General features: G+C 23.5%; 1 protein-coding gene and 1 long non-coding RNA gene across 3 annotated transcripts; both read left to right on the top strand.

Annotated features, from left to right (window-relative positions):
• Positions 1 to 2,040: 2,040 nt before the first annotated feature.
• On the top strand, positions 2,041 to 3,160 carry LOC149511552 (uncharacterized). Its single transcript, XR_016333774.1, has 2 exons — positions 2,041 to 2,352; positions 2,590 to 3,160. It is a non-coding gene; the product is annotated as an uncharacterized LOC149511552 (long non-coding RNA).
• A 12,933-nt stretch (positions 3,161 to 16,093) lies between these two features.
• Positions 16,094 to 18,911, top strand: LOC149511551 (uncharacterized). Of its 2 annotated transcripts, none has more exons than XM_089754527.1 (4): positions 16,094 to 16,261; positions 17,767 to 17,820; positions 17,943 to 18,148; positions 18,669 to 18,911. In XM_089754527.1, coding segments are annotated over exons 1-4 (309 nt in total). In that variant the 5' UTR covers positions 16,094 to 16,213; the 3' UTR covers positions 18,670 to 18,911. The 2 variants fall into 2 exon arrangements, with proteins under 2 accessions (XP_089610653.1, XP_089610654.1); XM_089754528.1 differs by having other exon boundaries at positions 16,095 to 16,261; positions 17,767 to 17,814.
• The last annotated feature ends 5,377 nt before the right edge of the window (positions 18,912 to 24,288 follow it).

Raw genomic sequence — 24,288 nt, 5'->3', positions numbered from 1 at the left:
AATTTAATTAAATTATTAAATTTCATAAAAAATTATAATAAATTTATAATTTAAATTTTAATACTTGTATCTCTTATTTTTAAATTGTTATCTTTCTTATACAAAAAATATTCAACTCAAGCTAAAACTTTAGCTTTGATATAAAGCATATATGTCATCTCTATTATAAGAAATTTATGCAACACGATATACCTGCAAATTTATGTTATGTGATATGTTTGCTATCCCTACACATGAGAATGTGTATTAAAGTTGTGATAAATTAAAATTTTACAGCTATTAAATTTGAGACATCTTGAGCACATAAAAGACAAAAAAACTTTTCATTTATTATTAATTAATTTTAAATTAAATGTTCATCTTAAATTATTATAATTAACACATCATATAATAATAATAATAATAATAATAATAATAATAATATATTACCTCCAGAAAAGAGCCTTTATATGTTGAATAGAAGTTGTTTATGCAAATGCGGGTGATAATATGACTTACAATAAGAGAAATGCGCAAAGGATTTAACAAAATGACTACTTGCTCTTAAATAGTGGTTAAAATATAAAAAAGAAAATCTTGAATTATTTAATTTCGTTTAAATAAAATTTATATTTTTATTGTATCCAAATAAAATATTATTCTTTCATTTATATTTATATAAGTTTTCACTTAAAATAAAAGATTAATTTTTATTTATTTAGATACAAATTAAAAAAATAAAAATTTATTTTGATACAAATTAAAAGTTAAAAATTTTTTTGGATACAAATTAAAGATTAAAAATCTAATTAGATATAATAAAAATATAATAACTTATTTAAATAAAATAATAAAGCACAAAACTTTTTTATGATTTTAACTTTAAATATTTCATAAAATATTGATTACTTGCTCGTTTTAGTGTGAGTTGAGAGCACTTTGTCTCTTTTGTTTCCAAATCAGTGGCCTAATTCCTCTAATGATTCTCGACTAATAAAACAAAAAAAAAAACTAATAAAAGGCAAATAGCTAAACAAATTAATTGTTTAGCTTTAAGGTTAGAGAAAATAATATATAATTGGATCAGATAAGGTTAGAGATAAGCGTTGTAAACCGGCCAACTTGAACCACAAAATCTTACTATTTATTTATTAATTCATCCACTTTCACATGATTCAAGTGATTTGGACATTAAAATTTAGAGCAAACTAGAATCCCACGAACATCTTGTATAACAGAAAAAATACCCAAATTTCTCGTTGGCTTAATTTTCAAGTCTATATTTGAAAATCTAATCGATGTTAATAACGTAAAGAAATTAGCAATATGTATGACTAACTTTTTAATTTCCTTGGTTATAAATAAACGTTAACAGCTTGTCCCTCATTCTCGATGTTCAAAGACTTTTACAAAATAATTGAAATAAAATCGATATGACACGAAACCAACGACTTTTATCCAAGAAAATACATTAATAAACTGCCGCAAGGTTACTCACGAAACCCTCTTGTTGATCGCACGCTTTGAGGCTTTATCGGCCGTTAGACTGAAGTTATTTATTCAAGAAATAACGAAAAATGTCGACAACTTTTTAGCCTCAATAAATTATTAAAAAAAAAGCTCTCGAATAAATATGAATAGCGTTGTTTAAGGAAAAAAAAATTGAAACTAAATGGATTTGCTATTTGTTTTTTTAATAGCAATAAAAAAAATAAAAAAACAAAAAGTGCTTTTAGATTAAAAAAAAAATGAAAATTTTGAATGTTTAACCACAAAAATATATTTCTATTTTTATGGAAAAAATATATGATTCGACTTTTATATAAATTAATTATGTTATAATTGGTATTACATTTTATCAATTTGTTCATTTTAAATTAATGATAATATATTTTCTCAACCAAAAGTAATTTATTTATTATTAAAAAGCCAAGAGGCTAGCAAGCAAAAGTAGAAAATAAATGGATTAGTACTACAAAATACAATAATCAAGTATGATATTTTTTTTTTTGTTTTTTTTGTTTTATAGCATTTGTTCAAAAAATAATATAATAGCGAAAAGCAACCGTCAAAAGAAACAACAGAACTGAATCTTGCTAGTGTTGAAAAGACCAATCTTCCCTTCTTATTTCTTATTTTGGTTTAAAATTCCTTTTTAAAAATTAATATTTTTATTACTAATATTATTTTTATCATTTATTAATGTCTTTGATGCGTTCATGCGGATAAGATAAGCATTAAACAAATCCGTTTTGTGTTTTTTGCTTCAATGCGGATTGTGTCATTGTCTCCGACCGGAGCAGTCTGTATAAATAACTTCTCTAACTTCCCCTAATCATGACAATTTCTGCTTCTGCTCACTGTCAATTTAAGGTATGCTCCCTTTTAATGCTCTTCTTTGTTTTTATGTAACTAATTCTGGATTTGGGTAGTGAAAGTTTTGTGCTTGTTCTGGAAGAATGATCAATTCTGCTTCGGTTTCTCTATTTTAATTCCCAAAACATGCATGTTATGCATTTGATCAAAATTAAACATGCTTGGAATCTGATCCATACGAATGTTTTTTCATTTTGGAGTCTTTTAAATAAAAATACGTTTACTTTCTGACAGAATCGAGATTCAAGAGGGAAATACTGCATCTTGAACCATGGCAAGAAGTAGGCAAATTGAACCGAAAGTTACTAAAAAGGACCATGGGATGAAAAAAAGGAAGCTTGATTTGGTACTGAATTTGCTTTCCAAACCCCTCAAGCTATTATTTTTTATGCTTTTCTTTCAATTTGTATCCTGGTAAGTCTAACTTTGCAGTCAGTGTTACTATGTCGTCCATGTCTATGTCCATTATAAAAGAAGAAGGAGAAGGAGAAAGTAAAATTCTGGTCAGGGGTGTTAGCAGAGGTGGAGGCTGTGCAAACAGAGCTTATAGAGGACATGGGCACCAGCTCAAACCGAGAAGACCTGCTTCTGAAATGCCACCAACTCACGGGAGTCAACATTCTGTGGGCACTGCTAAATGCTATAATACAAAACTACATTGATGGGATGCTTGGATTTTTGGTGGCTGATGCAGACAAAGGCAGTTGATTGTAGTTGCTTAATGTTTTATAATTTCTTTGTTTAGTATTAATTCTCTGTATTCATACAGCATATTAATATTAAAATTGGATAAAACTTGCATGAACTTCTTTATGTAAAATTATTTTTTTTAAATGATTTAATAAAAATTTTAATAAAAAATTTAAACCAATAAATTGACAGAATTCAATGTAAAATTAATAATATATGAAAAAATAATTAAAAATATTATTTATAATTCAAATTTGATTAATACATATTTAATAGTAAAAATTTTATCAATATTTTTATAAAAAATATTTATCTAAAAATATATATAAAAAAATAATTAAATTTTATATACTTAATTTATATAATAAAATATTTCAATTTATCAATTTTAATTTTAATTTTTATTTTCAACTTAATTAATTTTAATAAAAAAAATTTTACAAAAATCACCGTTAATTTAAGACTTTCTAGGTAAAGTTTAATTTGTTGTTAATTATTATGGGTTATGTCAGCATATGGACTTGAAAGACTTCTAATATTATTTTATTAATTGTTTTATGTCCTTTCGTCACCTCTCTTCTTGTTTCCATTATTTTGTTCACCGATTAATTGTTAATAAATTATTTGGGCAATGTTTGGTAACTTTGTAATATTATCGTGATAATATAATTATTGAGGTAATTTTATTATCAAAATAATTTTATTATTTGCAATTTAAAATTATTTTATTTGATTAATAATTATTAATTTTTAGAAATTAAAAATTATTGTGATTAGTAATATTAAAAATCAATTATTATTTTATTTAAAAATACATAAACAACTATATAATAGTTATATAAATTAATGACTTTAATATTATTTAAAGATAATAATTTATAAAATATTACTAATATTTTATTTATTTTATAATAAAATATAATTCAACTATTAAGATAATAAATATATTTATTAATAGATAAACTAATTTTTATAATATAAATTATGTAAAAAAAATATTGAATTAGAAAATAAAATTAATCTACTCAATTCATGATAAAAAGAAAAGCAAAAATATACAAATTATTTTTTAATTTGTTGTGATGAATATTAATTTGAAAATATAAAAAATTATAATATAAAATAATATAATTAAGTTTGAGAAGAAATAAGTTTTTAATTTAAATATTAAATAAGAAATATTGATTATTTTTAATTTTGCATATAATTTTATTTCAGAGATAAAAGTTTTTTTTATTTTTAGATGGTAATTAGATCATCTTCTATCATAATGGTTTTAGGACTTACGAATGAAAATTTTAAAAATTTCAAAAAAAAATCGTTACTAATTTTTTTTATTAGATGTGATTGGCTATTTAAATAATTTATCTTCTTAATAAAATTTTAAATTTAATTAAAATTTATTAAAAATATAATTTTTGGTATGATTTGTGAAAACAAATTTAAGTTTGAGAGTACAATTAAGCACAGAAGGATTAGCATTCATACAATACTCATTTTAAAAACAGTATCAACTAATTATATATTATCCTTTAGTATTGATAAAAGCTATCTTAATTTTAATATTTAAAATAATTCTTTTAATTTCAATTTTTTTGTAATAAAATGAAAATTTTTAGTTTTGAAAAATTTTTTGAATTCTTCAATATTTACATAGAATTTCTAAAAATATTTTTTCACTCGAAATTCTCATAATAATCTTCAAAATCTAGTGTAATATTTCCTATAAAGAATAATTGTTGAGAATCCCTTCAATATCTAGATAGGGTTCCAAATTTTTGTTTTTACTTAGAAATATTAACTTTTTGACCGCTAGACAAAATTTTTAAAAATGTCAAAATGCAAAGAGTTATTATTAATTTTTTTTTATTAGGTGTGATTTGCCAACTAAAAAAACTTATTTTCTTAATAATATTTTAAAATTTATTATAATGTATTAAAAATAATTTTTATTTGGCTTGTGAAAACAAATTTAAATTTACAAATATAGTTATGCATGCGAAAGAATTAATTTTCCCAAAATGTTTATTTTAAAAATGGTACTATCTAATTATATGTTATTCTTTATGTTAGCTTTTTAGGTAAAATAATGATCCAAGAGGGGGGTGAATTAGATTTTTTCAAGTTCTTTTCCAAACAATGATTTCAAAATAATTAAATGAAAAATTAAAATCAATATCACAATATGATGCAAATGACAATAATTGATATATCTAAAAGTAAATATAATCAACAATGAAAGTAAAGAGATAGGGATAGAAAAATTAAATATAAAGATTTATAGAGGTTTGCTCATTCTCTAGAAGGCACTTATGTTCTCTCTCTTGGTTGTCCAAACTAAAGTTTTAATCCACTAATTGAAGAAAAACTCTTATAAAATATAAACTTATTTTGTGCTAAATCTCTATCTTTTTCTTAAGACTTAGATAACAACTTCTATTCTTATAATATCAAGAGGATACCTCACTTTTTGCTTACAAAATAACCCAAATGATTTTTGCAAACTAAAATAACTCTCAAGGTTGAATGTTTGCTTAATGAAGTACAAAGAAATTTGATGAATGAATAACACAATATAGCTTGGATATAACAAATACAAAAGATATGGATTTTAAGTTCTAATGACTCTTGATTTTTTGAAAAAATGAAAATATAGTTTGTTGGTTCTTGTGCTCTGGATTCATCAATCTTCTTGGTGTGTTGGAGTGCTCAATTTATAGAGAAATTGAGGAACTAGCCGTTAGGGATGGTTTGGAAGAAGAAATGCTCGTTGGAATATTGAAAAAACTAGTCGTTGGAGTGTTTCTAGGCATAGGGGATCGATCCTTTTTTGGTACTAATCAATCCCTTTTTTAGGTGATTGATCTCCTAGTCTGGGTGATCGATCCCTTTTCAAATCCTAGAGCAAAAGTTTCATTCTAGATAGAAAAACCAATTAATCTCTTTTAGAGGGGATCGATCCTGTCCAACAAAGTGGTTATTTCTTACTTTGCACTTTACTGACTAATTTGATCATATCTTAAGTTATACAAATCCAAATCAAAAAGCATTTTCAAGATTTAAAAACTAGACTTAAAGGACTTTCATCCATATAAAATTCATCACCTAATTCATTGTATACGAATTATAGTGAATTTTCAAATCTACCCCTTCTACAGTTTTTAGATAACTATAAAATGTTTAGTAAAAATTCAAAATTTTTTCTTAAAAAATTTAGATTTTAATTTTGTTTGATCCATTAGAAAGTAGACTCAAAGAGCTTTCTAACCATATAAAATTCAAATATTAAAACTTTGTGAATTAATACAAAAAAATAAAACAAGTTTAATATTGGAAAACTTTATTCTTGTAAAACAACTTTCTTAAGTTAATCCATTTCTCAAAACTAATATTATCAAATTTGTATTAAGTCTAAAATGAAGTTCACTTTAAAACAACAATTGGAATTTCATTTAAGCTCAAATAAATAATCTTTAAAGATATTTTTAATTTGAGAAGTAAGAAAATATAAAGAAAGTTTTGTTTAAATTTTGAAAATCATATTATTTATTTAGTACCAAAATATAAAGCTTAAAAACATGTACTAAATAAATCTTTTTCAAAATCTTAATCAAGCTTATTTAGTTTAATGTTTTGTTATTTCAAAATAAAGATCAATTCAAGGCTAACAATATCCTCCTTTTTATATGACAAAACTCCCCCTTAAAAAATGCATAGCAAAACTCCCCATTAATTAATGCATCCTAATCCAACATAACTCAACAAATATATGTTAGTCAAATATATGAAATAAGCATAATCAAACATATACATGTCAAGCACAAGCAAATTTATCTATATGATATTTTTTTTCTTTTTTGTCATAACAAAAAGGCATGAGCATATAAACACAAAAAGGCACCATTAATAAATATATTCGTAAAACATTACTCTCATTCTTTTAGTTTAAGCTCTTTATACCAAATGTTAACGCTTTTATACCAGTTACTATAAATATGCAAGAAGAAATATCCATAAACTCTCTCCCTTTTTGTCATAACAAAAGAAAAAGATATCCATTCAAGGTATGTAATAAAATGCATGATATCAATAATATCAAGAGTATTTTTGAATGCATGTAGTCCAGTGTAATATGCACAATGAAGTTCACATACATATATTTAAGCACAAAAGCATAAAAGTATCCAATTAAAATGTTATAGCACAAAATCATTCATTCAACCTAACAACATGAAATTTATTAACAAAAGAATAATAAATGATATACAACCTGCTCATAAAATCACATTATCATAAAACATGCTTAGAACCCAAAACATTAATAGCAATTAAGCATAAATTCAAATACATGCCTACAAGCTCATACTAATTATTAAGGATAACAATTGTTAAAGATATGTTATCACAAAGCATACCAATTGTTATAACAAAATAAATTAAGCAAAATTGTATTCTAAGATTTCTCTTCATTTTCAAAATAACGATTAATCAATTTAAGGCATACATAATTTTACATGAAAAGTACAAGCTATATCAAGGATAGGCACGTAATAAGCATCTATGAAAGTAAAAAAAAAACTTTGGTAATTTTGATACCAATTGTTAGCAATTTTATTCAACAACTTTCATAGAGCACATATACTTTAAGCATATGAAAGATTCATTCAATACATGCATAAATGATAATAGTAATCTTTCATAAGCTATCCTATCTAAACAAGAACCCAAAGCTCTTATGTATATAATAAATCATAACTACTAATGAGCAATGAGGTTCAATCATCATGTCCTAACAAATATTATATAAGCATGATTTTCTAAACATGATGAGCACATATGCTATAGCAAAGAAATAATGAAAGTATAATTATTCAATTATAATCCAAATTATTTCAATGTATAGCAAAGTACTTAAATCAAACATATGCAAGAATTCAATCATACATTTTAATCAAAATCATACAAGCATATGTAAAATACATAAGCAATATACCTAATTCAAAAAATATGCAATCATTTAGGAACAATTTGGTACATGCCATCTCAATGATCTCAATCAATGAACATGTATATAAATTTCAAACTTATAATTCATAATCTATGAGTCAAATCAATTTAAAGATCAAGAAAGCAAAATAGCCAACTCATAGCCATGTTCAAAGATTCATCTTAAATAAATATTTATGCAAAAAAAATTTATTAATTACATGAAGGCAATCAAGAACTAAGCATGAATATTAATCAATCTAAATATTTAATAAAGTTAAGACGAATTTTATCAAGTAGCTTAGTGATTAATTTATGCAAAGTGTTCACAAATTCAAACAAAATATCTCATTTTTACACATATCAAAGTAATCATTTATCAAATCATGCATTAAACATTATAAATCATAGGCATATAGCATAGATTCAATACAATTACCTCTATCATTATCAAGCTATGTTGATATGTTCATTTGGTTTTGAATTTTCCAATCTAAAAGTTTTGAGCAAATCTTTGGTATACTTGAGCTTGATTAATGAAGATGTTTTGCTTACTATACTTGAAACTTCAAAAAGAATATTAATTCATTCATGCTCATTTCAAGTTCTCCTAGCATAGACTTAAAAAATTTCTTAACAAAAGATTTTCATTAGAAGCATCAAGAAAATCAAATGATAAAAATTTTACTAATTGTTAGAAAATAATTCTATATTCTAAGTCATTACAGGCAAAGAAAATTTATTCACTAAGCATAAGTTGCCAATTGCAAGGGAGATATATTTCATAAAAATACTTCATAAACTTATTCTAAAGGCCATGTATCAAATCAAACATCAAATAACTCAATATTAGAACTAAAGCAAAAGTTCTCAAGTAATGAAGAAAACATGAATGCTTTCTAGATCATTTAGAAATAATGAACACAACGAAGACATATTGAATATCCATGTATTTTCAATAAATCACCAAAGAATATGTTAAAATAAATGTTAGGCCATATGAAAATAAAAAACTTAAGGAAGACATATTTATCATCAAAAACATATTTAAAAAAAATTTAGCACAAAAGCATAAATATGTTTACTCAAATTATAGGCCATAATCAATAATGACTTAAGCTAAAAATAAGCATAATAAGAAAATCATTTACTTAAGTCATATTGCAGCCATGTCAAGTCAAGCTAAATAACATTTGTCACATAAACACACATATTTAATAAGAGCAATAGATGAATCAACAATATCTATCATTTAAGAACAAGTAGTTCATCAATTTAAAATTAAAATAAGAAAAATTAAGGAATAAAACAATTAAGTACAAGATCCAAAACATTTTACAAAAGTAATAAATTAATTTAGCACAAGAGCAAGTATATTTAAGACCATTTTAAAAATTAAGAAATAAAAAATTTAAGCAGTTTTAAATTACAAGGATTAACAAGTTTAATTAATGATCATATAAACACATATCTTGACCAAGATCATAAATAAACTAAGAATCAATGTATATCTTTTAAGCATAAGATGTTCATCAATTCACCAACATCATAAATCAAGAATCAAAACAATTATGTATAACACAATCAAGTTTAAAGAATTCACAAGATCTAAGCATTATAAATAAATTGAGCAATTTTAAACATCATGGTCACATAGGCAAGTTCAACAATCATAAATCAATATGTATAAAAATCAAAAAATCATTTACATCATGTCAAAATCATTCAAACAAATATATTTATGCAAAATAACATAGGATAAATCATTCAAAGTTTCATATTTCTAAGATTTTTATTTTTGATATTTTAAAGCTCATTTTTGCTTGAAAAAGACCTTAATAAATCTTATAACTAGTCAAATTCATTTTTAACTAACTTGAACCATTCCAACAAATTTTAAATGACAAAACAAAGTTGTTTAAATGATCATTTAGCATTTAGAAACAAGAAAATAAAAAAGGCAACTCTTAATCTCATATTTTCTTGAAAAAGGCTATTAAGAAAGGGCAAATATGTTTAAACACACATTTAAGCTCTACAAATCTTTTAGAAAAGTTTTATATCACACTTTGAGAAAGTTCAAATAGTTTTTATGCCCATAAATGTTCAAAAATAAGATTTGATATTTTAAGCTCTACAATCCTTTGAAACTTGCATATAACACTTATGAAAAATTAAAATCATTGCAAGTTATCAAGTTTTTTTTATTTGAGCAAGTTTAAATCATTCAATTCAAGATATTCAAATTCATTTTACAATTAAAAACTTGCTAAAACAAAATTTCATATTTTAATGCTTGACTCTAGAAAAAATCACTTTCAAAGCAAAACATAAAATTTCAAAATCATTAAACTTTGAGTGCTTCCTCTAAGTTTGTGTATAAATATAAAAATAATTTAGCACACAATTAATCATATGAAGTACCAATAACAATTTGACAAAGCACGTATGATATCATCAATATCCAACATTTATATACATAATCATGCACAAGCACAAGTTCTTAAGAGTGTCAATTTCATAAATAATATCAAAATATCAAGATCATTCATGCAATCCCAACATTAAGAGCATCAACATGTAATCCTACAAATTCATTAGAGCATTCATGAATTCTTCTAAAAATGTATCTTAAGCAAATAAGTATTAAACACAATATCAACAAGTATACGGAATATATTAAAATCATACAAAAAAATGCATACTTAATTCAAGCTTAAATGTATCAAATAAAATTGATATATTCAAGATATATCAATAAAGCATATATCAATATCCATTAAGCACTCAATGTTCAACAAGAATAGGCAACCAATTTCATATTCACTTAAAATAAAAGTTTAGAGGTTACACATCTTTATTGTGTGTCTAGTGTATTCAATTTTTAATCTTATATTATAACTCCTTGATCTAGCACACCTACAAGAGACAATCTCATTTGATTTTTGATACCAAAATTGCTTTAGATCATTAAGAGTTAGTCACAATATCTCTTGTTTCTTTTGAAACCCATGCTTGCTTAGTTATAAATGAAACTTTTCTTTTTTTGAGACAAGTATGAATAGTATGACCATAAAAATTATAAAAATTATATTTAATCATTTTAGTACTTAAACTATTATCTAAAAACTCTTGGTTTCTATTCATCAAAACATCAAATTTCTTTTTCAAATCAATTTTTTTTCTAAAATTTCATACATATTTTGAAAGGTTTTTAAATCTATTTTCACCCTTTTTATTTTTTTTTTCTAAAACAATTTTTGCATTTATCAAAAATTTAAATATATTCTTTACATTCAGCTTTGAAATCATTTTATTATATTTCATTCTCATTGGCTCAAATTCCATAACTAACTCATTAAAGGCATCTTGCAATTTATCAAAAGTAAATGAATTTGAATAAATTAAATTAGAGTTTACCTAAGGCTCTTCAAGAGTCATGAGACATGATGCATTTTGATTGAAAATTTATCTTTCATATAGCTTATCCAACTTCTTTCATATCTCATTTGAAGTGAAGCTTTTTGAGACCAAGTTAAAGTTGTAGGAGTCAAGAGCTTTATAGAGGAAGCACTTTACCTTGGCATTATTCATCACTTGCCTCATATAGTTTGCATCATTTGAAGAAATTTCAAGCCTTTTCTCTACCATATTCCAAGCTTTAAAATCATGGGCTATTATGAATAGTTTTATCTTCATTTTTTATTCATAAAATTCAAATTTATCAAACATGGGAGCTTTGAGGATTTTTTCACCATCTTGAAACCTAAATCGAGTCATAGGATCTTTACTCAAGATGGTTAAACCTACAAAAAGATATTAAAGCTCTGATACCAATTGTTAGCTTTTTAAGTAAGATGGTGATCCAATGAGGGTGAATTGGATTTTTTTAAGTTCTTTCCAAACAATGATTTCAAAAAAATTGAATGAAAAATTAAAATCAATATTACAATATGATGTAAATGACAATAATTGATATATTTAGAAGTAAATATAATCAACAATGAAAATAAAGAGATAGGGATAAAAAAATCAAACACAAAGATTTATAGACATTCGATCTTTCTCCACAAGGCATCTACGTCATCTCTTCTTGGTTGCTCACACTAAGGCTTCAATCCACTAATTAAAGAAAAATTCTTATAAGATACAAACCTATCTTGTACTAAATCTCTATCTTTTTCTTAAAGCTTAGATAGCAACTTTTATCCTTATAATATCAAGAGGATACCTCACATCTTTTTTATAAGGTAACTCAAATTATTTTTGCAAACTGAAATACCTCTCAAGGTTGAGTGTTTGCCTAATGAAATACAAAGAAATTTAATGAATGAACAACATAATATAGCTTGGATATAATCAATACAAAAGATATAGATTTTAAGTTCTAACATCTCTTGATTCTTTGAGAAAATGAAAATATAGCTTGTTGGTTCTTGCTCTCTTAATTCATCAATTTTCTTGGTGTGTTGAAGTGCCTAATTTATAGAGGAACTAAAGAACTAGTAGTTGGGGATGGTTTGAAAGAAGAAATACCAGTTGGAAACTTAAAAAAACTAGCCGTTGGAGTGTTTCTAGACATAGGGGATTGATCACTTTTTAATACCAACCGATCTCTTTTTTAGATAATTGATCTCCTAGTCTGAGTGATCGATCCCTTTTCAAATCCTTGAGCAAAATTTTTATTTTGGACAAAAAACCAATCGATCCATTTTTGAAGGGATCGATCCTGTCCAGCAGGATGATTGTCTCATGTTTTCTACTTTACTCACTAATTTAATCATATCTTTAGTTATACAAATTCAAATTAAAATTTGTTTGAAGATTTAGAAACTACACTTAAAAGGTTTTCTATCCATATAAAATTCATTGCACAATTCAATGTATACGAATTATAGTGAATTTTTAAAACTATCCATTTTGTAGTTTTTAGACAACTGCAAAGTGTCTAGTAAAAATTTAAAATCTTTTCTTAAAAAAATTTTGATTTTGATTATGTTTGATCCATTAAAAAGTAGACTTAAAGAGTTTTTCAACCATATAAAATTTAAATATTGAAACTTTGTGAATTAATACAAAAAGATAAAACAATTCAATATTAAAAAATTTTATTATTATAAAATAACTTTCTTAAGTTAATCTAGTTCTCAAAACTAATATAATCAAAATTGTATTAAGTTCAAAATGAATAAATTTACTTTAAAAACAATAATTAGACTTTCATTTAAGCTCAAATAAATAATTTTTAAAGACACTTTTGATTTAAGAAATAAGAAAACATAAAGAAATATTTGTTTAAACTTTGAAAATTATGTTATTTATTTAATACCAAAATATAAATTAAGCTTAAGAACATGTACTAAAAAATCTTTTTTAAAATTATGATTAAACTATTTAGCTTAATGTTTTATCATTTCAAAATAAAGATTAATTCAATGCTAACACTTTAGTATTAATAAAAAATATCTTAATTTTTATTTAAAACAATTCTCTTAATTTTCTTTTTGTAAAATTTGTTTAGGATATTTTAGGAATAAAATGAAAATTTATTGGTTCAGTTCATTATTCAATTTTTAAAATTTAAAATTTTTGTTTTTTATATATTATTTTAATATGATTTTTAATAAATATATTTAGGTATAAAATAATTATTTTACTTTATAAAAATTTAAAATATATATAAAAATTAATAAAAATATATAATTCAATTCGATTTTTTTTATTTTTTTCTTTTCAATTCAAAATTTTATTTGAATTTAATATATATTTAAAATCTAAATTTTATCCAAATTTAATAAAAGAATCTATCTAAATTAAATAAAATATTATAAATTTAATTTTTCCAAAAAAATTTCAGCCCTATCTTTCACCTCATTAAAATAAAACTTTTGACTATGATAACTATTGTATTGTAGGCAACAAAATTCAACAAAACAAAAAACTCAAATTTGATTTCATAAATAAACCACCAAAATCCTTGCCATTATAATTAACAGCGAGCATAAAAGCTTTTGCACTTAATAACATAAGGGTTTACGTAAGCACTTGCATCAAGTTTAGTGATCCAATAAAACACGGCACATAAGCAACATAAACAAAGACAACATAGCTAGACAATACCCACTATCAGTGTCAGCAGTGAATCGTCTGAGACGCCCGATTTTGGATGATTTTCTAACTTAGGTCGAACGAATACCACTCGACTCTTGCGACAGCGTTTCGTGGACAGCACTTTCCGCACTGAAACCTCTTATTTTTTGTACCGGAATGTTTGGCTCGCGATATGAAATAAAAAACAAAAAAGTATTTTGTGTGAATAGAAAATAATAATAATAATAATAATAATAATAATAATAATCATAATAAAATTATAGAATTTGGTTTATTATAATAAAATAAAAAATGAATTAATATTGATATGTTTGATTAATTCAAAAAATATGAATGAAATTAGTTTAAAAAATTATTTTATTTTTGAAATTTATTATAAAAATATTAATTAATTAATAAATAAAAGATTTATTATAATTTAAAATAATAATGAAATATTATTAATTGATATTAAATGTTAATATTTTAATTAATATTAATATCGTACAACTAAATATTAATTTAATCATATTAAATATTAATTAATAATATTATATATTCATTTAATAATATCAATAGCAATATTAATTTAATATTATTCAATATTAATTTAATAATATTATCTATTTTATAATATTATATATTAATTAAATCATGTTAAATATTCAATTTAATAACAAATATTAATTAAATAATATTAAATCTTTTAAGCTTTTGCTAAATATTAATTTAATATTATTTAACTAATGTTATCATATTTTGTTATTATTTTAATATTATTTAAATATTCATTATTATTTAATAATTTTTAAAAAAATTAATTTTAAGTTAATAATAGTTTAATTTTATAATACTATTTTAGCAATATTTAATATTAAATATTAAATAAATAATATTGAATATTTTAATAATATTTACACAAATATTAATTTAGTAATACTTTCATATTTAATATTGTTTGAAAATTATTTTAATATTAAGTATTAGACATTAAGTTTAACAATGTTTTAATAGGAAATATTAATTTAACAATATTTAGTATTTCATATTATTTTAATAATAAATTTTAATGTAATAATATATAAATAATTTGATAATATTTATGTTTATTTTATTATTAAATATTAAGTTTTTTAAAATTTGATATTATTTAAATAATATTTTAATACTAAATAGTATTTTAATAATATTGTAATATTTGATATTATTTTAATAATATTTTATACTAAATATTAATTTAGTAATATTTTAATATTTAGTATTACTTTAATATGATTTTAATATTTTATATATTTTAATAATATTTGAATATTACATATTATTTTAATTGTACTTTATTATTTTAATATCAATTCAATAATATTTTAATGTTATTTAACTAATATTATCATATTTTGTTATTATTTTACTGTTATTTAAATATTCAATTTGAATTTAATAATTTTTGAAATTATGTTAATAATATTTTAATATTAATATTATTTTAATAATATTTTAATATTAATATTATTTTAATAATATTTTATATTAAATATGAGTTTCATAATTTTTAATAATATTTAATTAATTGATATAATATTTTAATATTAATTAATTATTAGAATTTAATTTCATTAATATTAATTAATTACATAATTAAATATGTAAAGATAAAATTGGTATTAATTAAATATATAAGGATAATATTGTTAATAAATATTATACTTAATTCCTGATAAATAAAAAATTACAGTTCTTACAAGAGAATAAAGAAATGCTATTCTTTATTTTTAAAACATTGAGATTTCATGAAATAATTATTTTTTAAAAAAGATATTTAAATAAAAAATAAAAAGACAGTAAAATAAAAATGAAATTACAATTCAGGAAAAAAAAAAAAAGCTGTAAAAGAACCCGTACTTTTATTTTCCCGTCAACTCTTTTATTACTTTTTGGTAGTTTCGTGGAAAGATCGTCTTTGCCAGGGTCCAATAGATCCTTGTTTTTATATGGAGTACGGTTTATAACCAAGAAGTCATTGAATAATAATTAAGTCCATCGCCGAGGGAAGATCGATTGCTAGGCTTCTTCGACTCTGTAAAGAAGCAAACGAATGGCGAAAACCCTATCTACCCAGACACCGACGCTACGAAGGAAACTGGTATAGATTAAGAAATTTCATTTCTATTTTCTAATACTAGTAGTTCTTTATCCTTTTTTTTTTTTTCATGGATTTTCATCAGGAAAGCACATGATTATTGTGTAGTTAAAAGGTTTTCTAAGGCTTTGAACATCATCCTTCATTTTGATAACCCTTCGATCTTGTTTGATTCAAGGAAATTTTGAAGGAAAAGAAAACGAAGGAAAATAAAATAAAATATCTTATTTTGTTTGGATTTATAATTTCTCTATAATAATTAATTAATAATAACAACTCAAGCCATCTATGAATATGAAATAACATTGAAGATTAGATAAGTTTCAAATGAAATAAAATACTCATGAGCTCCACAATCCAAAAAAAAAGAAAGGAAAAGTTTGGAGTTTGAACTTTGAAAGCGGAAACAGAGCACGACAAGAGGTTCTTCCTTGGGTTGAAGAGAAGCCTCAAAAAATTTCCCCTTTTCTTTCTTATACTCCATTTTTTATTGGAAAATAAGATAAAAATTATTTTAAATTTTCCTTAATCTTTTGCTTATTAAAATTTTCCTTGAGATTTTTCACAGTAATAAAACATGAAAAACTAAAATACAAAAAATTTATTACTTTTCTCTTATAGTTTTCCTAAACCAAACAGAGCTTCGAGTTTGATAATAATGTAGTAAAATAAAAATTCTACGTACAATACGTTGATTGTTACATTAATTTGATATTCCTTCTAATAGTCACAAGTAGAGATGTCCAAATTTGAGCCCAACCAATCGCTAATTTGACCCAAAGCTAAGCTAGGCTGGGACAAAAGTTTTAGATTCACGGCATGCGTCGGTCTTTTTTTTTTTTAATTATAAATAAATATATATATATATATATATTCATATGATTTTTTTCATTTATTAATAATAAACTGATGGATCAAAATAAGTTTGGGCTTGACTTTGGACATGGTCAATCTGGTTCGCCGGTCCAAGCCCAACCGAAGAGTTAAAAGGAAAAAGTTACCCTTTGTTGTTTTTTAATGAAACAATTGTCAATCTTTTATATAGTTCTATGATGGACATTTTTGTCGCAAGTAGAGATGTTCTATGGTTGGGCCAACAACCCCAATCTCATATACGTGACCCAAGTCCTGGATGTAGCTTGAACTTAAGTTTTAGGTCCAAGCATGACTCGTCCTGAAAGTATGACTTTTTATATAAATAATATAATAAAAATTTCTTTAATATTTGAAGAATAAAATAAAAATAAATGGCCAAATAAAATAATCTAAATAGCTCAGGACTTCACTTTAGAAATGGTTAGTCCAATAGGTCGGCGGGCCTAATTCAATTCATGACCACTTATAATCGCAAGCTCAAGGATCAAGCCAATGAAGATTTTTATTTTTATTATTCACATTCTTTTTATTTATCATTGATCTCTTCTGGGGTTTAGAGGAGAAATTAAAGATAAGCAGTGGCTAGTGACATAATAGTGATATAGGGTTTTTTTTTTTTTTTTGGGTTGCAGAAATCGAAAGTTCCCAGAAGGAAGCATCGTTGGTGTTGGAAAAGGAAGGTTGTGGTAATATATAGTTGCATTATTTGATTTGCTAACTATCTTTGCTTTTTGTCAATGATCAATCTTGCCTTGATCTAATTCCAGTTGCGTTTACTGCACTAATTATACCATTTAACAATGAAAAGGAAAAGGAAGTGCAATGCTTAGAAACAGTGGTAGCCACGATGAGAGCAGAACTGAACAACATGGAACGGTCTGAACGGAAAGCCAAGGCAAGGCTGGGAAAGCTTCAGCGGAGAATTTCAGAAACCAGAGAAGCGAACCGTCAAGCAGCAATGAACAACGCTCGGATCCAACTTTACATTGATGCTATCCTTCATCATTTGGGATGGTAATTGAATTGTTTCTATTAGTTATTGAGTTTATATTCAATATACTGTTAACGTATGAATTATATAATCTTTTAGTAAACTTAGACTATATGATATGTTCTTTTATTAATGAGAAAGTTTTTATGTATTTATTTTTAAAATTTGTAAAAATTTATGCTTATTTGTTTATGAATTATTATTAAAAGTATATACACTAACATGTTATCAAATTATAATTTTTAACTTAATTTATATAGTAAAAAAATTAATTTTTATAGACTTGATTTTTGGTATTTATTATGGAATCTTCACGCAATTTAATTATAGTTATACCATTTTAATTCATTATAAATAAAAAAATTATTTCCAAATATTCAAAATGGATAAATCTGATTTTTTATTAATAAATTTGATATTAATTCAAATTTGAGAAGTATAATTAAACCACATCAAAATTGTTCATGAAATCTAGTTAATTGATTAGAACTCTTGAAAAACGTTTTAACTATATGATTTTATTTTTCATTTTATCATTTGCAGATTAAATTTTCTTGATGAAAATTGCTTGGGTATAAACGATTACCGTCCGTTCACACCGCCTTCCACCAGCGAGATATGATTGTCTTTACCGTTGATTTTTTTTTTTGTAATATACACATCCCTATCTATATTAGGTATTTCGAATTCGTCTTCATCTCAATTTGTGTATATTTAATAGGTAAAAATAATCATTTATATGTATTTTGTTTGAAAAAATAAAAAAGTAAAAAGTCTTTATTTTTATCTTACATATTTTTTTTATAAATATATTTTTTAAATACAAATATATTAATTTTAATTAATCTAAAATAAAATTTATATTATTATACAAATATTAATTTATTAAATATATATAAATATATAAGATATGGGACAACTGCTATATTATCTATCCCTTATTCATATCTAATAAAAAATTTTAAATTATATACTTAATTTTGTTTCCATTTCTAAAATTAAGTATCGATCTTTATTTTCGTTAAAATAAAAACCAATTATCCATTTGAATTGGGTAAGATTAACATGAGTAGTATTACTTTTTTCTTTTTTTCAGATTTCTGCTGACTAAACCTCACTTTTAAATTCTTACTAATGAAATTATTTAACTTTTTATATTTAATTTTATTAAAAAATTTGTTAATTTTTTATTTTACTTTTATCAAATTTTATTTCTATCATTGTTTAATTAATGTACAATATAAAACTTAGCAGCATTAATCAAATAAATGAAATAATTATTATTATTATGCTAATGATAAACTCATTCACCATTTTAATCATTCTAATTTATGCTTAGTGAAAATTTTAAAATTTATCAATTGAATAAAAAATAACATAATTTTTTAAAATATAATAAAAATAATGTAATAAAATATGTACTTGTAATTTTCATTTTAAAATTTAAAAATTCAATCAATAATATATAAAAAAAACATATGTTCGCATAAAAATAAATGATTATAATCTAAATTATATCTATTTGAGCATGAAGAAGTTCAAATCTAAAATAATTATAAAATAAAATGATTGAACTCAAATCCATATTAATACGAAATTACAAAAACATAAAATAAATTTTAACAATGAAAAGAAACTTGACTGGACCGCTCCATTATTTGCACCTCTAATTGCAAGTCGTATATAATAACAGCTTTTTTGCTTTTATGAATTCGCATCATAAAGAATTTCTTTAAAAAAAAATAAAAATAAAAACCCAAACTTTAAATCCACCCTTAGCTTGATTGACCGATCAATAGTAGTGTAATCGAGTTGAATCTAGATGATACAGTAAAAAGTTTAAGTTTGAGTTCGATTTATAACTCACGGTTCGATACTCGATTTGAACTCATCGAGTTTTATTTTTTAAGCTCAAGCTCGATTCGTGATCGAATTCGAGCTACTAAAGCTCGCTCGATAAAGCTCGATTAATATGTAAAAATAAGCTCGATTCATATACTCGATAAGAGTTCGATTATTTATGCTCGAGTTCAAACTCGAATTCGAAATATTTTATTAATTAAAATAATAAAAATATATTTAAATATAAAAACTCGATTAGGTTCGCGAGCTACTCGAACTGAATATAAAAATATTCGAATTCGACTCGATCGATAAGTCAAACTATTCGAACTCTAGTTCGACTCGATAATAATCGAATCGAATTCGAATTTTTTTCAAATCGAACTCAAGTAACTTGTGAGATTAATGTATCATTTACACTCATACCGACCAATGCCACTTTCCAAGGTAAGGCGCACGATACTCGCCAGTAGCAATTGTCAGTTGTTCGACATACTCTGAAAAAGACTGGTAGAAAGTTTTATCGCTTTTCCTATCACAAAACAATGTCCTCTTCGAACAGTATTGTTTTAAACTTGTTTAATTTCTTTGAGCATGAAGGAATCCCTCATCTTGCAGAGCTGAACATCATGGAACCGTAAATTTGCTCAATCAGGGGCGTGAATGGTCCTGCGGTAGAGTACTATGAGTGCTTGAAAGGGAGGTTCTCACGGAAGCCAATCCAAGCTTTGCTGCAAATGCATGCCCACACAGAAAGCCCAATATCTTCTTACTCTGCTCCCAGACTATTCACGTCTCTGATTTGGGCCATTTTATTTGCGTCCATCAGAGGCCGTTCCATGCGGATCATAATTTCTGATGTCAGCTCTGCTTGAAACTCCTTTTCCTTCACCTTTTGAATCAGAGTTGAAAGCAGTGCAGAGAGATCTATATATCAAAACCCAGAAAAATAAATCTACTAAATGTTATGTTGGTAGTTTATAATATGGCACATCTTATATTAGATAAAAAAATTTAATTATTAAAAATAAAATTAATTTTTATATTAATTTAATTTATATTTTAAATAATTATATTTGAACAGAAATAATTATTATATGATAAATAGTTATAACTCTTTGAATATAAATAGATTATTATTTATAAAGATCATAATTATACAAAAAATCGTAATTATTTAAATAAAAATTTATATTTATTCATTCATTATAAATGAATATTTCTGTATAACAATTTTTGCTATTTTTAATTAGAGAATTTGAGGTTTTATTGTATCCTAAATGCCTAATTGCTTTCAAAAAAATATTTGTTATGCCTAAAAGCCAAAATTATTTTTTATTAATTTTCTTCTCTTATTTATTTTTTTAACAATTTAAAGATAATTATGAAATTTTTTTTATATTTTATATGTATGGATATGCAAGAGAAAAAAAAATTTAGAAATGCACTTGTGAAATCCGAATTCTTGAAATAATTATAGACAAAGAGAAATAATTTTCTACCATGATATCAGATAAGATTTTCTTTAATTTTAAGCTCCGTTTTATTTTACAAAAAATGATTTTTGAAAAATAATTTGTAAAAAATATTTATATTTTTTGAATTAAAAGAGATTTTTTATTGTTTGGATAAATTAATGAAAAATATTTTTCTTTGTTTGGTTTTTTTTGAAAAATCTATTTTTTTCCAAATAATATTAATATAACTATTATAATATTAAAAATTATTTATTATTAAAATTATTAATATTAAAAAATAATTATATTTTAATAATAATATTTAATATTAAAATATCATGTTAATATAAAAAATACTAAAAATAAAAATATTTATTATTCTTTATATTATTTATTAATATATTAATTATTAATTATATTTATTAATATATTATATTAATAGTATATTATTTGTTAATATATTATAATATTATTTATTAAAATAATAAAATATTATTTATTTATTATTGTAATATTATTTATAAATATATTATATTAATAGTATATTATTTATTAATATATTATAATATAATATTACTTATTAACATAATATTATTTATAAGAAAAATTATGTTCAACAGTATTGATAAATAATTTTATTCATAAACAACTCTTTTTAAAAAAATGCCTCATTTTTCATTGATCAATAAGTTATTTTTTATTGATTAGCTAGTTTTTTGCCAAACAAACACATGAAATTATGAAAATCATTTTTTAAAAATAATTTTCTATGAAACAAATGGAGACTTTATTCAAAATTAATATATCATTAATTTATTTGTTGATTCTATTGCTTGAATCCAACTTCATGATTATTTTTCATATTACTTGGACTTTTGGAATTTATTAATTGTGCATTCCAAAAGTTTCATTGAAATAATTTTTTCAAAATTGTGGTTAGTAATAGTATGAAATTAATAGGGTGAATATATTGGCATGATTTATTTGTGAAATTTTATGTTACTATTTTAAACCGAATGTTTGGCCAACAAATTGGCTTAAATGTGATATTCAAGTTTAAATGAAAAAGGTAAATCATTAATAACATTAAAAGCTATTGCTAATTACCCATAATTTGAAGGCAAACCACCAATGTCTTATCAGCCATGTTTATGGATTTGAAAAGGTTTATCTTGGAATGCCAAGAAGAAGATAACAAGTTTGCAATTAAAACAATTTAAATAAAATTTATTTTAATGCAAACAGAGATTATAAATAATTGTAAGGATATATGGAATTATTGTGCATAGATTAATTAAAAAAGGAAAATGCACAAATTTCCATGGATTTTTATAATTTCATGACAAGGATGAGTACTAGTTATGCACTCTTAATGTGGATTCGATAATGATGTTCTCTTACAATAGCCTTAATCCTTGGAATTGATCAATAAATGAATTATTCATGGAAAATGTGGTATTACTCTTAAATGAATAGTGTTTTTGATAAGTTTGAAAATTATTTATTTATAAATAATATACAAATAGTTTTACATAAACGTGATATTTGTTTAATTTTATTTGATAATGATTATGCCTTGTATAAATGATCTACATCTTATAATTTTAGTTTTGAGATATAGTGAAAATATAAAATTATATTTACTTTGAAAGTCATTAGTGATTCAAAGATTTTGTGAATATAAAAAAATTAAAATAGCTAGATGAATGCTATTTGACCCACTTGGGTGATGGACTTGGTTTTGTTCATGGTAATAAATTGGTGAATGGTGTCTATGATGAAATATATTCATAAGTTTTCATGAGTTATCATGAAAGTCTCAAAAATAGACTACATAAAGCATAAGTATACTAAAAAAAAAAAAAAAATTGAGAGTGATTATATTTGACATCATTCTTATTGATGTATATTCTCATATTAAGTTCAAATAAAAGTTTTATGTTCATGTTTTCTTAAAGGTAGTAAGTCTATTTTATGTTCATGTTTTCTTAAAAGTAGTAAGTCTTGTATGGTAAAATCAACTACTATCTATCAAGTGAAAATTGTCGAGCACAAAAAATTTCCTTAAATAAAGAACTTTCGAACTTTGAAGCTTAAAGTACTAAGAAATAAAGCTAAAGTTAGAAGGGTAGAATAAAAGGTAGAGAAAATTCAGATAGAAACTAAAACCTATCTTAACACCATTGAAATAGCCTTAAATTATTCACTATAACAAATGCCTATGTTTAAATAGGACGAAGTGACTATGAGTGGTATGGTTTCACCCTTAGTGGTTGTTTCAATGTTAAAATTCACAATTTGATTAGGTATTGCTAATCAATTTATTTATATCATGAGAACTGAAACCAATTTCAAGGTCATGGTTTTGTCTTTACCAAAGAACTTTGTTCGAAGATAGTAAATGACTTTAGAGAATCAAAGCTCAAAATCTTGTCTAGTGTAAACTAACCTTTACTTTTTCACTTCAAATCATACCATGACTTTGTTTACAAATTAAAAGAGCATTTCTCTCCATTTTATTCTTAATGGCATGGAATTTATGAATAATTTGTATGTTCTGCATCATTAAGCATGCATCTAAAATGATATATGTCATTGGAAACCTTGGATAGTCTATTAACCATTAATGATGCATAATTTGTGTTATTAATCAAGCGTAAAAAATAAAGTAGTTCATGCTATTAATAAAAAGTAGGGAACGTTAACCAAAAAAGCATAGAATACAACCTAATCTAAATGGCTTACTTAAATGGTAGTTTATGAGATGCCTTTAAAGCATATTTAATCCAACTCATTTCATACCTAAACCACATGGCATGATTATGCGTGGCAAGCTAGACGTGAGTTTACATTATAAAATAATA

This window comes from Durio zibethinus, chromosome 25 (genome assembly GCF_047325235.1).
Source record: "Durio zibethinus cultivar Kanyao isolate XHJ-2024 chromosome 25, ASM4732523v1, whole genome shotgun sequence".
Taxonomy (NCBI): domain Eukaryota; kingdom Viridiplantae; phylum Streptophyta; class Magnoliopsida; order Malvales; family Malvaceae; genus Durio; species Durio zibethinus.
The sequence above is the reverse complement of the archived record's forward strand: the minus strand, read 5'-3'. Positions and strand labels throughout refer to the sequence as shown.

Bases quoted from the DNA above. Each gene is read 5' to 3' on its own strand.
- LOC149511551 (XM_089754527.1), top strand. From the start codon at position 16,214: ATGGCGAAAACCCTATCTACCCAGACACCGACGCTACGAAGGAAACTG. The intron at 16,262-17,766 runs GTATAGATTAAG...TTTGGGTTGCAG, and splicing joins CGACGCTACGAAGGAAACTG to AAATCGAAAGTTCCCAGAAG. The intron at 17,821-17,942 runs GTAATATATAGT...AACAATGAAAAG, and splicing joins GTTGGAAAAGGAAGGTTGTG to GAAAAGGAAGTGCAATGCTT.